The 18,064-nt window shown below is 43.0% G+C and overlaps 1 protein-coding gene and 1 long non-coding RNA gene across 3 annotated transcripts; one reads left to right on the forward strand and one right to left on the reverse strand.

Annotated features, from left to right (window-relative positions):
- Positions 1–1,722: 1,722 nt before the first annotated feature.
- On the reverse strand, positions 1,723–13,624 carry LOC100998845 (zinc finger protein 597). Of its 2 annotated transcripts, none has more exons than XM_017953130.1 (4): positions 13,606–13,624; positions 12,050–12,135; positions 10,138–10,264; positions 1,723–6,835 (listed from the first exon to the last, which is right to left on the reverse strand). In XM_017953130.1, the coding sequence occupies exons 2-4, from the start codon at positions 12,080–12,082 to the stop codon at positions 5,721–5,723; spliced, it is 1,275 nt and encodes a 424-aa protein (XP_017808619.1). In that variant the 5' UTR covers positions 12,083–12,135; positions 13,606–13,624; the 3' UTR covers positions 1,723–5,720. The 2 variants fall into 2 exon arrangements, with proteins under 2 accessions (XP_017808619.1, XP_003916499.1); XM_003916450.5 differs by lacking the exon at positions 13,606–13,624 and adding an exon at positions 12,290–12,405.
- On the forward strand, positions 13,162–17,488 carry LOC116273057. The gene is made up of 3 exons (XR_004181562.1): positions 13,162–13,340; positions 16,424–16,562; positions 17,419–17,488. It is a non-coding gene; the product is annotated as an uncharacterized LOC116273057 (long non-coding RNA).
- Positions 17,489–18,064: the final 576 nt, after the last annotated feature.

Consider the following 18,064-nt stretch of genomic DNA (forward strand, 5'->3'; position numbering starts at 1 on the left):
TAGTTCTAGAGGCTAGGAAGCCCAGATCAAGGCACTGGCAGATTCAGTGTCTGGTGAGGGCCATTTCCATGATGGCACCTTCTTGCTGGGTCCTCACAGGCTCAAGCACAGTGGCCCAATCACAGTTCACTGTAACCTCGACTTCCTGGACTCAAGCAATCCTCCTGCCTCAGCCTCCCAAGTAGCTAGGACTACAAGCACCAGCCACCACACCAGGCTACATAAATGTTTTGTAAAGACGGGGTGCCATTATGTTTCCCAAGCTGGTCTTGAACTCCTGGCTTTAACCAATCCTCCCACCTTGGCCTCTCAAAGAACTGGGATTACAGACATAAGCCACCACACCCGGCCTGCAGTCTCTTTTATGAAGACACTAATCCCAATCATGAGGGGTCTACCAAAGTCCCCACCTCCTAATAACATCAATTAAAGTGTTAGAATTCGAACACATGAATTTTTAGGGTACACAAATATTCAAGCCATAGCAAGAGGAAAGAGGAGGTGTTTGTTGATATCATGAGCAATTGTGTGGATGTGGCCCCACATACTGGAGGCAAACAGATGAGGCGCTAAAAGCATGAGTTAAGGGCATGTGTTTTGATGCCTGAGAGACATCCAAAGGACGATCTCCTGTAGGTACTTGAAAGTAGGAATCTGGAGTACATAGAAGAGAAGTTGGAGTTTGACCTAAAGTGAGGTCTTTGTAGCCATGGAAGTGGCTAAGCTCACCTGGGGAAGATACCATTTACCAAAGGTAAGCCGAGGGTACAGTTCAGCTAACCAGAAGCATGTTAGAATTTGGCTGCAGAGCATACCAAAAGCCTGAGATTGGTACTGGTCCTAAAGAAAAGACACTCTATCCAGCACAAGTGAGATGCACAAAGTATCCAATTCAACAAGCCAGAGACACACATGCTAGACAGGCCCACAGCTCTGCATTGCCTAAGTGGGACTAGAGCTGGGACGGTGGCGCACAGCTTCTTCTCCAGTCCTAACACTTAGAATCATGGGATGGAGATTCATGTTAGTGCCCGACAGTCACACCCGTGTTACCCTCCTGCTGATGTGGAGGAAGAGACCTGAGGAGTTCCTCCGCAAACGCTTTTACCCATATTGCTAGATTTACATGGAGATCACCTAGCGATATGCAGTAGACATGGCCAGGCACACGGCCAAACCCCACTGATGGATCTCCACCGTTCACCACATCCCACTTGCCCAGGAATGCGCAGGCGCTGCCGGAACCGGGCACCGGAAGTGGCTCGTGGCTTCCGGTTCCTCACCAGTGTGCCGCTGTAGCGCAAGTCATCTCGTTGGCACTTCCGCTGACCCGTGCGGTTGGTGGCCAAGCGGAGACCCAGGATCTCCCTGAGGCCGCGCGAGGTCTTCTGGGAGTCCTACTCACCACATCCGCTACTCGGACTCCAAGCTTTAAGTGGCGACCCGCGCCAAGCAGTAGCTGCTCCGTGAAGACGGAGGTCATTGCCCCTGTACATCTGTGTACAGCAAAGACGAAAGGAAATTGAGGTCTAGCGCTAGCTTCCCAGAATGACGCCGGAATTTTCTGCTGAGTTCCAGGGAGCAAGCGATTTTACTTCCCTTATTAAGCAGCACAAAGTCATTCACTTTCTAAACCACAATCCTAACAGTCTTCAAAATTTACCTCATTGCCACCTAAAACACTTAAGTATTTTTTTTAAAAAGTTCACTTCATTGCCATCATCATAAAATATCATTTATTAGAAGCCAAATTGCACATTAGACGTAATCAATAACTTCAGAGCTTGCAAACTAGAGAGAAGACTGATGAGAATATGTCAAAAACAGTAAAACCAAAACATTAAACAAACACTATATGTGTATACAATAAATATAATTCTGAGGTATCCAAAGGAACTGGGGATTACAGCACATTCTTATGTTTACACAGAAGAATATTTATATTGTATTCTCCCCTACAGACTTAATGCAACGAGGAATGTCAATTTTAAAAGACAAAACACCTGTACTACTTAGATGGGCCTTGGAAAGATGGGTAATGGTCATCTTTGAATCAGATCAATAGCTCTCCTAAATTACAAAACTAAAACACATGAATATATACACTTCTAATGTAATGAACATCATTTTGTTAAACAGATGGTCAAAGCAAAAACACTTTCCTACTAAAATCCCACAGGGATAACAAGTTTAATGAACATTCAAAATAGACTATTCATATAAACTATAACCTGCTATGTCTCCCTTTGTACACATAGGCAGTAAATTGCAGATTACTTTGATCAGACTCTGCAGTTTCAGATTGTATGACATCTTATGCTGCAGTCACTAGAACAGTGCCACTTAATTATATGGAAACTCAGGAGGCAAAGACTCAAAATGGCATTTACTGTGAAATGTCATTAGAGTTTTAACTCCCTGAATTATTGGGTTAGTCATTTTCTATGTTAAATGAGGAGGTGTCAATAGACTACCACCTGTAGCAACAAAGCTCTAAATAAAACTATTTTGAGTCCACCTCATTCAAGAACAACTACATTCCACAATTTCTTAAATTACAAAATGTAAACCGCTGACAGCTGAATTCCATTGGAAAAATGCTGTTTCCATCAATGATGATTGTTTAACAGACTGTTTATTCCAGCAATCATGTTAAGGAACTGTTGGAAACACATTTTCATCACTGCATCAACAACAAAAACGAAGAAATTTGTCTGAGTCAATTTATTCAGCATAAAGTTTTCACTCTCATAGTGTGATTTCCATGCTGCAAAATGCAGTTAACCAATCATTCATAGCAATAAACTCTTGCATTTAGTTTTTCATTCCCATATTAACTTTTATCCAGTATTTGTGAATAGCACCTAACATGGTATAGGCTAGTATCTCTGAGTTAAGGACAATTTTATGGAATTTATCTCCATCAATTGACACTGTAAACAGAAGGGTGAAAAGCCATCATCACAAAAAGCCTGAAGCTCACCAGCAGATACATCTTTTCCTTCAATTCCCTGGGGGCAAAGCAGCTTGAATTACATCCAGCAAATGTATTTAAGTACAAGTGCACAATAAGCAAACAACTGAAAATATGCCTATTTCCCAGTAACTGACACTTAGGGGATTTTCATTTTTTTCTGCATACCAATCATTAACAGTATTATACCAAAAAGCCATTTTAGTTATACCCACATGTATGTTAATGTTTCTGAAAAGGGCTATTTTTTTCTAATCTTTTAGGGAAGTTTGTCATAATCTTCCAAAATCTGGAGAATAAAACTGTAAAAATTAGAGGTTAATTGTGAAGGAAGATTCATGTGAAAAGGCAAACTTCCCTATTAAGGTGCAAAACAGGATGTATGGCACAAACTCTCGCTTTCTGCTATGTTTTCTAGGAGCCAAAACAAAAATGACAGCATCCATCTTTTATATCATTCCCATTCTGTCCAAGTGCCTTCTAAGATATTCCCCTCTACTTCTTTCTGCAGCCACTCTGCTAATCCAGACCTTCCCCAATTTCATCCCCCATCCTGTGACTCATTAGATCTTTGACTGAAATATTAGGGTCCCTGATAAGTGCTGAGGCACCTGCCAGTTTCTCCCACTGAGGGCAGAAGCAGGAGAGCAAGGAGGTGGTGTTCTTGTTGTTATTTAACAAAGATCATGATAATCTCAGAGTTGGCTAATACGTAATCTAACTGGAGACTATCTTTCTACACATTTCAAAGCACCTCAGAGAAACCTGGAGGCTGGTGTCCTGTCTCCCAAGAGTGGAGACATCAGAAACAAAGAGCCAAGTCTGACCTTGACATACAGAGCAGCACATAGTCTCAACTGTGGATCTGCAAACCAGAAACAAGACAAAAATGACAAAAAGAGAGAAACTCTCTCTGGGTTTTTATTAGTTTCAGTTTTCCTCTCACCTGAACAGTATCTTCCTGCCTCTACTCAGTAATAAGAGCTTAGCTGAGTAGCCAGCATCTTTTTGTACATTCAGTCCTCAATCTGCTGTTCTGTAGGACCACCTTCTGCTACCTTCCATACAATTAGTCCTCAAGAGTCTTTTATCTTTTCTCATGACGATTCCCAGCAACAATTCAATTTTAGCAAATATTATACTTTTATACTGTCTATTTAAGTAGAATGAGAGCATTCTTCCATCCTAATCAAAACCCATGTAAATACTGTTTTGCTGACAGGCATACAATCAACTTTAATGAGAAATTGTATATGAATCTATATTTATAAAATTCTGTGGTTCTTTAACATTAATAACCATACTATTTAACAATATTTTGCTCCAATATTTATCTATAATAGCAGTATGTAAAGATCTACATATTATTAAGTATTTTGGTTAAAATCTAACAATTTTCTATATGCATTTTCTTTGGAGATGGAGAGGAAATGTTATGGGTGTTTTTTAAAAAACCAAAACCCAACTAAGACCTTCAGTACTGTACTCTGCAAAGTGTGCAATCTCTTATCTGATTAGAGAGACAAGAATTCAAACCTGAAGTCCTGGAGAGTCTTCTGCTGCTTTACAACTGTATATGTAAGTCAGGCTTTGGGTACAGCACAAAGGGAATGAAGGGGTTCCAGGATGCAAGCACAATGAATCGCCTTCATGATGACCATTCTCACCTACCTATCTCAGCTCCCCTTTCCCTGGCTGCTTGCAGTGTTACTACATGGTGCAAATGCCAACAAATGCTGCAGTCTTGCAGACCGCATGGCCTTTGGAGTCACAGAGACCCAAGCTTAATGTCAGTTTCACCACAATGTGATTTGTGTGCTGGGCAAAGTACTGACTTTACCCTCTGAGGACTTCAGTTTCCTCGTTTATGAAACAAAGGTTTTTTTTTTTTTTTCTCTGTCACAGATTTATTCTGAAGATTAAATTAGATAATATATCTAAAGTAGCTAGCATGCTCACTGAGAAACAATTACAATTATTCATAGTAAGACAGGTAATGTGCTTCAGTAGCGATTTGGAGGCAAATCTTAGAAAAGAGCAAGTACTTTTTCCCCTCCCCGAGTCAAGTCCAGCCTCCAGAAAAGGGCTGCAGTTAGACTTCTAAAATTCTTGCAAACAATTGGGTCCTAAATGCCAGTACCTGCCCCTGGCATCAGAACCATGACAGAGAACTCTGTGGATACTAATGGCCATCAAGATATAAACTAGTCCACCCATTTGAGAACTTTTACAGGGCAGAAAAAAACTTCTAAATGCCTATGGGAATGCACATGTAAAACAGCAATCTTATACTAATATTACATTCAAATAGTTATAGCAAAAAAAAGTATAAAACATATAAAAGCATTTACTTTCCTAGATATAGCTGCAGAACTGGCAAAATATAAATAAATTCTCCTCCTTCTAAAAGTTAGAAACTATGTAAACAAAATTAAAAGAACTCTAGCAAGAGCCTTCATTTTAATGAAAATTGAATTTAAACAAAAGTTTTGTATCTTTTTCTGGCTCACAGTTGAACAGTAACCGAGTTCAAATCCTGGGTTCATTCACTAGCTTTGTGGCATGGATTTTGCGTCCCTAGTTATAAAATGGAAATGATACTGCCTAAATCAAGGTTGTGGTGAGAATTAAGTATTACATGGGAATGTGTGTAAAGTGCTTAGCACATTGCCTGGGACATATACAGTAACTGCTTCCCACCATACAGATACTGAAAAGCCCAATCACTAATAACAAGTTGTTAAATTTATGTGGTGTTTTTTATGTGAGTTCGCTTATGAGTAATGAGATGCAAATTTGACCTGAAACTTTTCCCACACACAGTACATTTAAAAGTTTCCTCTACCATGTGGCTCTTCTGGTGGCATGCAAGTTCTGAGTCCAAAGCAAAACTTTTCTCGCATGTTTTGCATGTATAGGGCCTTTCCTCTGTATGAATGTTCTGATGGGAAATAAGCTCAGAGAAACAAGGAAAGGTCATGTCACAGTCAGGACATTGCAAGGGCTTGAATTTTGAGAATGAGAAGAAATTGTCCCCATCATCGCTGCAGCGTTCAAAGTCCTCGTCGTGGCTCTTCTCAGAAAGGGCAGGATATGAGGACTGCCTGAAGCTCTTCAAGCACTTCGTGTGCTGGTACTGGGGGCCTGATATGAATGTTTCCTCAGGCAAAGCAAGATTTGGTTTCTCATTAAAATGTTTATCACGGTTAGTAGATTCGTAAGCTTTTTCAGCACTGTGGCTTTTCTGATGCTGTGCCAATCCTGGGAGCCACATAAAACCTCTACCACATATGCTACATGTATAGGGCTTCTCCTTTACATGGCTATTCATGTGTCGGGACAGATGCGAGTGCTGGCGGAAGCTGGCACTGCACTTGGCACACTTATAAGGTTTCTCACCAGTATGGATTCTCCTGTGTGTCCTCAGGTTGGCTCTATGATTGAAGATCTTCCCACAGTCACCACATTTATGTTTTTTCTCTCCTGAATGAACTTTCTGATGCAAAACCAGGTATGAATGATCGCTGAAGTTTTGGTCACACTCAGGACATTTATACACATTTTTGGCTCCTTCCCAGGAAGAATCAAGAATTTCAGAAAGTGTGTTGGTTCCTAAATATTCAGAGAGTTCTACTAACGGGGTGTGGTTTTCAATGGTAACTAAAAGGCTGATGACCCTTCTCTTGCAAGTGGGAGTTCCACTTAATATTTTCCCTTCAGGGTTTCCAACTCCATCCTCAGAGAATTTTTCTGGGTAAGGGACAAGGGGTGCAGCAATGGGGTACTTTTCTAGGGCAAGCTCGTCAAGTTCCATAGACTCTAGGCTTAACTGCTGATTAATCTCTGGCTTGCCTTCCTCTCCTGTTGATAAAAACAAAAGAAAGCAAAACATAGACAATACCTTCAAGGGATACTGGGAAAAAAGTAAGCTAAAAGGTAGTTACAAAGAAGATCAGGAAACTTTAGAAGGGTTATCCTATAACCCAGACACGAAACACACAAAATCAGGACGAAGCAGACTCTCCTGGTCTCCCAGAAGATCCAGTTTTGGGTGAATATCCAAAGGTAAGGAGGAGAAAATAGCTATAACTAAGTCAGAGTCCAGTGGGATAGGTACTAAGGACAGTCTCGGTAGTGGCTGTCTAGAGGTGAACTTTTCCAGCTTGTCTATTTAGACCTCAAGAGCCTTTCATTTTTGAAGCTATCTCAAGCGACAGCAGAACAATTAACAATTGGAAAAAAGATTAGGATTCATATTTATCACGAAAGAGAGGGGTTGGGCAAGTGTCTCACGCCTGTAATCTCAGCACTTTGGGAAGCTGAGGTGGGAGGTTCACTTGAGGCTAGAAGTTTGAGACCAGTCTGGGCAACATAGTGAGACTCCATCTCTACAAAAAATAATTTTTAAAAATTAGCCAGGCATGGTGGCACATGCCTGTAGTCCTAGATACTCAGGAGGCTGAGGCAGGAGGATCACTTGAGCTCAGGAGTTTTGAGTTGTGCCATAGCACTCCAACCTAGGTGACAGCCTAGGTGACTTGTTTCTTAAAAAAAAAAAAAAAAAAAAAGAAGATAAGATGACAGCAAGAATGAGGGAGAAAGAAAATAATTTTTAAAAAGAAAAGAAAGCAATCAAGTGAGCATTTTTCTCCTATAACAGAGAAGCACACAGGTTATCAGAAACAGTTTCATTATCACCAGGAGAACTCTCCAAAATCTCTTTATCCCTCACTGAGGAAAGATCAAGGTAGAAGGCTATGTGTACTGCATGAAAATAACAGCCAATCTACTTACAAGGATGGCTGACAAAACTAACATCCTTTGTAATATTTTCCAAGTATTCTTCAGTTATAACGCAGATATATCAATACAAAAGGAACCTTTCTTTCCAGAGAAACAAAGTTCTATGATTTTCCCAACTCACTGACTAGAAAGGGCTGCAGCATAGTGCATGGGAATCCAAACAGTACCAAGTGGTTTTGCTGATTTGAGGAGACTGAGTTCAGAGATCAGGGATGCCAAGGCAGCTAGAATTTGAAAGCAAAACAGCAAAGAGTGCTCAGGTCATCTACATGGGGTCCTCTTAAGACTTTCCTGAGGCTAGGTACAGTGACTCACACCTGTAATCCCAGCACACTGGGAGGCTGAGGTGGGAGGATCACTTGAGCCGTGGAGTTCGAGACCAGCCTGGGCAATATGGCAAAGCCCTGTCTCTACAAAAAAACCAAAAAAATTAGCTAGGCATGGTAGTGCATGCCTGTAGTCCCAGCTACTTGGGAGGCTGAGGTGGGAGGACTGATTGAGCCTGGGAGGTCAGCACTGCAGTGAGCCGTGATTGTGCCACTGCACTCCAGCCTGAGCGTCAGATCAAGATACTGTATCAAAAAATAAAACCAGCCGGGCGCGGTGGCTCAAGCCTGTAATCCCAGCACTTTGGGAGGCCGAGACGGGCGGATCACGAGGTCAGGAAATCCAGACCATCCTGGCTAACACCGTGAAACCCCGTCTCTACTAAAAATACAAAAAACTAGCCGGGCGAGGTGGCGGGCGCCTGTAGTCCCAGCTACTTGGGAGGCTGAGGCAGGAGAATGGCGTAAACCCGGGAGGCGGAGCTTGCAGTGAGCTGAGATCCGGCCACTGCACTCCAGCCTGGGCTACCGAGCAAGACTCCGTCTCAAAAAAAATAAATAAATAAAAAAAAATAAAATAAAATAAAATAAAACCAAATACAAAAAAACCCACAACTTTGGCTGTGTAATCTACAAGTGCATGAAGAAACTACCCAATGCTGTGGAAAGAACTGCCTAAAAGGAGTAACAGAGCAATAACCAGTCCATGTTGCCTCCAGCCAAAGTGGAAAGACATAAGACATTGAGCAGCAATGTCCACGGAAAAATACTGCCTTAGCAGTAACTCAAATAAGCCCTAGCAGAAAGGTTGATCTGAACCCATCCTAACAAAGCAAAAAAAAAAAGCACACCTTGAAACAATCAAACTGACCCCAAGTAACTTAACCGCCTCCCACAACAAAATCCAAAATATTTTTAAAAATGCAACGAAATCCTGGCTCCAAAAACATAAAATTCTTAATCCAACATCCAACCAAAATTTACATGCAAGTAAAGAAAATATAGAAAATATAACCCATAACTAGAAGACAAATCAATCAATAGAAACAGACCCAGAAACCACATCAATGATAAAACTAGCAGGAAAAAAAAGTTTAAATAACCATTATAAATATACTCCATAAGTTTAAGCAGATAGAAGACAACATGAACATGATGAAGAGAAAAGTGGAAGATAGAAAATATGAGTTATTTAGAATAACTAGTTATTCTAGTTGTTCTTTTCTGACTAGGATTGAGTATCTAAACTATTCCAAATTATTTAGAATAATTACTTAGAACAAATAAATAGAATAGTTTAGATACTCAATCCTAGTCAGAAATAAAATCTACTGAGGCACAGGAGTCCATCTGTGTATGGTTCCCCATAGGTGAGAAAGGCATAGCACCCCTTAAGAGTAAATCAATTTCCAGTCTTTAGCAAATGATAGTGATCGATACTAACGGGATTTCCCAAGTAAAATTGTAAACTAACTGCAATAAATGTTTGTGAAAGATTACCAAATACTGCCATCTCTTGTAGTAAACCACAGGCACTGTACTAGACTGAAGTTTTGTCTTTAAAAAATCATCTCGGCCGGGCGCGGTGGCTTATGCCCAGCACTTTGGGAGGCTGAGGCGGGCAGATCATGAGGTCAGGAGATTGAGACCATCCTGGCTAACACAGTGAAACCCCGTGACTACTAAAAATACAAAAAATTAGCCAGGCGTGGTGTTGGGCACCTATAGTCCCAGCTACTCGGGAGGGTGAGGCAGGAGAATGGCGTGAATCTAGGAGGCGGAGCTTGTAGTGAGCAGAGATCGCACCACTGCACTCCAGCCTGGGAGACAGAGCCAGACTCCGTCTCAAAAAAAAAAAAAAAAAAGAAAGAAATCATATCATATTTTAAAACTTTTTCTCTCATACAATTATCATCTCCACATAAATTACTCAGGCACAGGTCCCACTCCACCATACCAACATGTGGAAAAAGCATTAAGTTCTCATCCTAGAACTGACAAAAGTTCCAGATGCAAGAAAAACAATTGCCTTACCCATCAAGGCCGCATCCTCCAAACACTCCTTTGTAGCATCTCTACTGAGGGACATCTGGGCAGGGTGCAGAGTCACACACTCCTCTTGAGAAAAATACACTGCCAGATCCTCAAAGAGTATTGGTCCCTGAAACATAAGAGCCTGTGTCAGTACAAGAGGGTGGAGGGTCAGTCCCTTACTTAACCTAGGAAGGATGAGAAGAGCTAGAAACATCAGATGCACGGGATAAAAGGGCTTGGTGTAAAAGGTTCTTGAGTGCAGGAGTGGGGTAAATGGGTTCTAAGGGGTGGGGTGAGGGTTGGAAAGAAGAGAGTAAACATGGATATTTTTAGGCAGTGGTATAAGGATGGTGGACTGTGACAATTATAGTCTATCTTGGAAGAGAAAAGATGAGGGAACAGCTCTTGGGGGAAAAACCATTAAGTAAGGATGCTCTAAGAAAAGGAGAAGGTTGGGGCCGGGTGCGGTGGCTCATGCCTGTAATCCCAACACTTTGGGAGTCTGAGGGGGGCGGATGACTTGAGGTCAGGAGTTCGAGACCAGCCTGGCCAATATGGTGAAACCCTGTCTCTAGTAAAATTACAAAAATTAAGGCCGGGCACAGTGGCTCATGCCTGTAACCCCAGCACTTTGGGAGGTGGAGGTGAGTGGATTACCTGAGGTCAGGAGTTCAAGACCAGCCTGACCAACATGGTGAAACTCTGTCTCCACTAAATACAAAAAATTAGCCAGATGTGGTGGCGCATGCCTGTAATCCCAGCTACTTGGGAGGCTGACGCAGGAGAATCATTTGAACCCAGGAGGAAGAGGTTGCAGTTAGCCGAGATTGTGCCACTGCACTCCAGCCTGGGCAACAGAGCAAAATTCCATCTCAAAAAATAAATAAATAAATAAAATAAAATAAAATAAAAACAAATTAAAATGAAAATAGCCGGGTGTGGTGGCATGTGCCTGTAGTCCCAGCTACCTGGGAGGCTGGGACAAGAGAATCGCTTGAATCCGGGAAGCAGAGATTGCAAGGAGCTGAGATCGCACCACTGCACTCCAGCCTAGGCATCACAGCGAGACTCCATCTCAAAAAATAAAAAAAAAAGAAAAGAAAAGAAAAGAAGGTTGGGCAGCCCAGGAAGAATCATAAAGAGATAAAGGTTACAGGATTCTCCCAACATCCTTCCCTTTGCTATTTCCTCTCTTTCGTCCCCATGACACTCATTGCTAAGCTCACTCCAGCGCTTCATCCAGGCCTACCCCACCTTCCCTAATGGTGTGATAATGAATCACCTGGGATTTACTATTACTCTACAAGTGCAGAGTCTAGAAATGTGCTTAATTTAAAAATCCATTCAAATTGGATAAGTACCAAATCTGTACTTTTGGGAACCATTCCAGAAAGTCACTTTTAATCCTAGCACTTTGGGAGGTCGAGGTGGGAGGACAGCTGGAGGCCAGGAGTTCCTGGGCAAAGCCGCAAGACTCCATCCCCATAAAGAATTTTTAAAAGTGGCCAGACACTGTGGTATGCGCGCCTCTCAGCTACTCGAGAAGCTGAGGCGCGAGGATTCCCTGAGTTCCAGATGGAGCTATGATGTCAGCACTGCACTCCAGCCAGACAAGCAACACTCCAGCGACAAGGCCAGACCTTATCTCTAAACAAAACAGATAAGACACTGACAAACTCTCTCAGAGATTCCTCCAAGGGCCCTGCTCCCAGTTGGCAGTTCTGAAAGAAGGAAGTTGGTAAACCACTTCTATATGCCTGGTCTTGGAAAGAAGAACGCTTGGTCAAAGGGCTATTTGGGGCTCAGGTGCACTCCTACCACAACATGAATGCCCAACCCTCCTCCAAAGGAGGGGGTCAGGAAGAGACCGAAAGCAGCAACAAACTTGGACGAAAAAGGTACCTCCACTCACCTGGGCCTCGGGAGTCGGGGGCATGGACGCCATTTGGCGGATGGGGAATGCCTTCTTCAAGACGCCACAGGGACTTCGAGACGAAGCTGCGAGGGGAGAGAATAGTCTTTAAACGGACCTATTCTGCGGCCAAGCTCCTCCAGTACCCCAGCCTCCCTCGATTACCTCCGAACCCCCCCCCTTAAAAACCTACGCTGACTGCTCCTCCTCCTGGCCCGGCCTCGAAAGGAGCCCACTTACCGCTCGGCGGCTAATGACAGGCTTTGCGCTCCCGGACAGGAGCTGCAGAAAGCGACGCCCGACCGGGACGCGACGAAGAACGCCACGGCCGCTGCAAAACTCCCACGCTCTCATGCTTCTCTACGCAAGAGCTGCGGGAAAAGCCGCCGGAAGCGACCCGCCCCCAGCCCTATCGGCCATTCTGCCCTTTGATTGGTCGGAGTTCTCCCGACGGGGAAGTCCTTCTTTTGTGTTGACCAATCGAACACCTTAACCGAGGACCTGTAGCTACTGGGCAGCTGCGAGAAGTAGTTTTCCTCCTTTTCTCTAAGAAAGCATTTCCGCTTCCGCTGGCGGGGTCTCCCCTGTGAGCTCCGGGCCTGTTTACCCGCTAAAGTAGAGTCTTAGGGTGAACCCAGAGGGACGTAATGTTTCTGAGAAGAAGGGCAGAAAGAAGACTGGGAGACACCGGAACTCGAAAGAAAATCGGTAACAAAATGTGGGTTTGGCCAACAGTGCCCTGTAGGCCTGAAATTTCGGTCTGGCCAGAGCGGGGTGATTGAGAGGCCGGGGGTTCGGGCCTAGCCTGGGCTTGAGCTGTCCTTTGTGTCTTGGGCGGATGGTGGGGCCGTAGAACATGAAGGAATGTCTTTTTGTACGTTCACAACGTTGACATCGGTGTAGGCCAGGTTGCTAGGCTCCGACTCAAAGTGTTCTAGAGGCATTATGTATTTTACCCGTAGGTGCAGCCTAACCGAGCCGCGTCAGCTCCATAGTCACAGAGGACCCCACGCGGGTATAGAGCCGTAGGTTTGCGTCGCGGGACATTGTTCGCCCCCAGATACCTCACATTCAGCCTACCCTAGAGCCAGTTATTTCCTATTGTTTGTTGGCGGAAGAGGGAGTGCCCTAGTGTAGAGATTTGGAATTGGGAAATTGAACTCCGTCCCAAGCTCTGACACTGATTGGTTGGTAATCTTGGCCAGTTTACAACTTTGCTTTCCTCAGCTGCAAACAGCTCAGGATGCGTCTCTGGGCTAACTCAGAGGGTAGTTTCAGATTATAAGATAATGTAAGTGAAAGAAATTGTCCGTTTATAAAGGTGTTTGGGGGGGAAAAAAAAAAGACGAAAATGATAGGTACCTTCCTTGATAGAAAAGCCTGAAAAGTCTCAACATATTTTCTTATTCTAGTGCCAGGCACATCCCTGTATCTAAAAGCTTAATGAATGGCTGCATGGTTATTAAAACAATATTAGGAGATTTGACAAGTTAGGTAATGTGATTTTGTGGAATATCTGATAGGATAGTTTCAGCTACAAGTAACAGCAAACCCACCGAAATGATTTTCAAAGAGCAGTTGCAGATTGGTTAATTTGGTGGCCCAGTGACAACATCAAGGTCTCAGTGCTTCTCCTCTGCCACCCTTAGCATGTTGGTAAAGTTGACAGTAGAATCCAGGTAAAATATGCTGACATGTATTGTGTCATGTACCCATCCTAAACTAGTTATTACCAAGAATAAATATCATAATTATTTGGGGCCCATCATGCTTCAGCCCTTGTCACTAGGGGAAGGAACCAGCCTCCCATGATACTCTACCTGCACAAAATCAGGGCTTTGTTACAAATGAAAAGAGATGTGGAAAGTAGGTTAGATAAGAAACAGCAGTATCTGCCACAAATGACATCTCTTGACAGCTAAGAGCTAGACCTTATGGGGATGGATCACAAAAGAGGTACCTGGGGAGTCCCAGTAAAGGTGCTTCTAGGACAGGTGGAAGAATGGTAAGAACAAACTTCCCTACAGGCTAGACCAGTCCAAAGCATACATGTTGAAGAAGAACTAATAGCCTTTATATGAAGGTGTAAGCCAGATAAATGTTCATTATTGAGTCACTGTGGTGTTAACGTAGTCATCTTTCCCTTCTTGGTTTGTGCTTATCTTTTTTTTTTTTTTTTTTTTTTTTGAGACAGAGTCTCACTCTGTAGCCAGGCTGGAGTGTGGTGGCACAATGTCAGCTCACTGCAACCTCTGCCTCCTGGGTTCAAGTGATTCTCCTGCCTCAGCCTCCCGAGTAGCTGGCACAGGCACCTGCCACCACACCTGGCTAATTTTTTTTTTTTTTTTTTTTTTTTTGTATTTTTAGTAGAGATGGGGCTGCATCATATTGGCCAAGATGGCCTCGATCTCGTGACCTTGTGATCCACCCGCATTGGCCCCCCAAAGTGCTGGGATTACAAGCATGAGCCACCGCGCCCGGCCTATTTAATGCTTTTTTTTTTTTTTGAGACGGAGTCTCGCTCTGTCGCCCAGGCCGGAATGCAGTGCCCGGATCGCGGCTCACTGCAAGCTCCGCCTCCCGGGTTTACGCCATTCTCCTGCCTCAGCCTCCCGAGTAGCTGGAACTACAGGTGCCCGCCACCTTGCCCGGCTATTTTTTTTGTATTTTTTAGTAGAGATGAGGTTTCACCGTGTTAGCCAGGATGGTCTCGATCTCCTGACCTCGTGATCCGCCCGTCTTGGTCTCCCAAAGTGCTGGGATTACAGGCTTGAGCCACCACGCCCGGCCTTTAATGCTATTCTTACATCAGTGATGTCTCATTGTAGTTTGAGATTCTCCTGATCTGGATTTGTGGCTCTTTCACCAAGAACAGGAGACTCCCATGGCTCTCTTCTTTAAATCCTGTTGCCATAATTACAAAGAAATAAACACAGTTTCCAAGGCTTTGAAATGAAGCCTGTGATATTAACTCAGTGGATTACCAGAGAGAGGGATATACCTGAAATGGGAGAGGAAACAATCTTCCCTAGACTATCTTTCCTAAGAGCTATCAAAACTATAAACAAGTAGACCAAGGAGGAGGAAGCTTGAAAGCTTTATCTTCCTGAAAATAAAGAGATGACATACAAAGTCCAAGATAGACCAAGATTGAAAAATTAGACTGCATTATACCCCTAACTCAGTTTTGTAAAAAATCACAAATGCTTGACTGTATATCTACTGTATGTTCAAGTAACGTATTTTAATTATCAAAATTTAAAAATCCTTCCACCACAATCTTTGGCAAGTTTTTCCATTTCTGTCTTTAACATGGTACCAGTAATAACAACTACAACCTGTTTGTGTTGAAATTCTTTCTATAGCCCAGCATCTGCTTTCTCTGAAAATTATCTTTTTAAAAATATTAAAAATAACATAATTACAAAAGCAGTATATGTGCATTTTAGAAAGTTAGAAAATACAGGGGAAAAAATGGCACCACACTCCTGTCACCCAGAGATCACCACTATTTACTATTTATTTATTTATTTATTTGTTGAGACAGAGTCTCACTGTTGCCCAGACTGGAGTGCAGTGGTGCAGTCTCTGCTCACTGCAACTTTCGCCTCCCGGGTTCAAGTGATTCTCATGCCTCATCTACCAGAGTAGCTGGGATGACAGGCGCATGCCACCACACCCATTTAATTTTTGTATTTTTAGTAGAGATGTGGTTTCCCCATGTTGGCCAGGCTGGTCTGAAACTCCTGGCCTCAAGTGATCTGCCCACATCAGCCTCCCAAAGTGCTGGGATTATAGGTATGAGCCACCACACCTGGTCTACTGACTGCAACCTCCATCTCCTGGGTTCAAGCGATTCTTCTGGCTCAGCCTCCCGAGTAGCTGGTACTACAGGTGTGCGCCACCATGCCTGGCTAATTTTTGTATTTTTAGTAGAGGACAGCGTTTCCCCATATTGGCCAGGCTGGTCTCGAACTCCTGACCTCATGATCTGCCCACCTTGGCCTCCGAAAGTGCTGGGATCACAGGCGTGAGCCCCTGCCCCTGGTTACTTTTTCCCTAGTGATTTTTTTATGATGATGCAGCTATATATTGAAATGGAAAGGTACTCGTTTTGGGGAGTAAAATTGGTTATGAAACAAAAATAATAACAAAGTCGCTTTTGAAGACTGTATTAAAATGTTAGTGGTAGTTATATTTTTAATTTTTATTGGTACATGGTAGGTGTATATATTTATGTGGTACATGAAATGTTTTGATGCAGGCATGCAATGCGTAATCACTTCAAGGTAAATGGGGTATCTTCCCTGGCGATGTTTAACATGATTTCCAGAATGAATTGCTCACTATGTTTGGTGTGTTTTCCATTCCCAGGTGGTACTGCCTTTTAAGGTCTATTACTTAAACATAAATATGGCTCTGGTTCTTATGGCCTTTACTGTATCCTTCATGAGAAGTTGATACTGATCGGAAATTGACACAGAGCCTTCTCACCTACACCAAGGGAGTCTAGGTAAGCAAGATTATCTTTATCCCAAATTCAGCAAGAGGTTTTCTTATTAGTGTTCAGAATGCTTGATTGAGCAGTTAGAAAACTGTTGCTACCTAGTCTCCAGTCTTATCAAGGAAACAACGGCTGCAACTCATGCCTGCAAGAACAAGAGGCTCACACAGTTTTGAAATTAGTGCAACTTCTAGCTGGATGGGAGTCTTTTTAGTTTCATTTAGCCTTGACTTGAAACTAATAGGAGTCTTAAAATGAGAAAAAGGCTCAGGCTCTAAATGTACCTTTGACATGTTAATTCTGTTACCAAAAACTGGCTTTGCTCTGTATTAACTCCAGCAGAATTGTTTTTCAGTCACTGAGGCCAGAGGTGCTTCCAGAGAAATGTTCCTGACCTACTGATACTGAATAATTATTGTTACTAGAAGCTGCAACCAAAGACTCCTGGAGGGTAGTAAGAGGTATAGAGAATGCAGGTTAGATACAGTGAGGACAGAGAAGAAATAATGGGTTGGAGGTTGGGTGTGGTCACTCACACCTATAATTCCAGCTACTCTAGAGGCTGAAGCAAGAGAATCACTTGAGTCTAGGAGTTCAAGGCTGCAGTGAGCTAGCATTGCGCCACTGCACTCCAGCTTGGATGACAGAGCAAGACTTTGTCAAAAAAAAAAAAAAAAAAAAAAAAAAAGATGGGTTGCTTTGTAGTTTAGAGAACTACATGTTTAGATAGTTATTATTTCCCCAAAAGGGCCCATCAGATTGAAATTCTGAGATCCAGGGTTGGTCTGACACTCACTAGCCTATGAGTTGTAGAGATGGGATGGCCAGGAGTGAAGTGATGGCCTTGTGTCTTTCTCCCCTGCAGCATACAGAACGGCTGTACCTGGAAGAAGGAAGTGCGGAGCCAGCCTGAGTTGGGAGTAGAGCTCCAGAGAGTGAGTCAAAGCCCTCTGTGTCCTGCTATGAATGATGCCCTCATAGTCAGAGGAAGCCTACTTAAGTGAAATCTATTTTTGACTTGTCAAGTTTAAATATTTTCTTAATTTTTAGTACTGAACAATAGAAGGCATCTAGTGAAACAAATGCTTTCACTTTCTTGCTAGGAGGGTAAATGAGTATATTCTTGCATTAGGTACACAAGGATACAGTGCAAGTATGCTAGCCTCTCTCAACTATAAACAAGTAAACAAGATTTGGTTTAAGCATCAGTCTCTTGTGAGTCCGACTGGTAAGCCCAGTGTCAGGGCACATTGACAATGTTAGTGGAGAACGAGACTCTCCCAGTGTGCTGCCCTGACCCCCCCGAGACTGGTCTGTGTAGCCATGTGGTGGTCATCCTGTACCACTTCTGGTTTGGTTCTAATCAAAGGAAGCAGTATCATCTTTGGTGATCCGTCTTATACACTTGCATCATTTTGTACCAAAGGAGAATTTCTTTTGTTAAAAATTTATTTTTCATTATCTACTCATAAAGAAGGAACCAAAGGGCTGGGCGCAGTGGCTCATGCCTG

Source organism: Papio anubis, unplaced genomic scaffold (genome assembly GCF_008728515.1).
Source record: "Papio anubis isolate 15944 unplaced genomic scaffold, Panubis1.0 scaffold338, whole genome shotgun sequence".
Taxonomy (NCBI): Eukaryota; Metazoa; Chordata; class Mammalia; order Primates; family Cercopithecidae; genus Papio; species Papio anubis.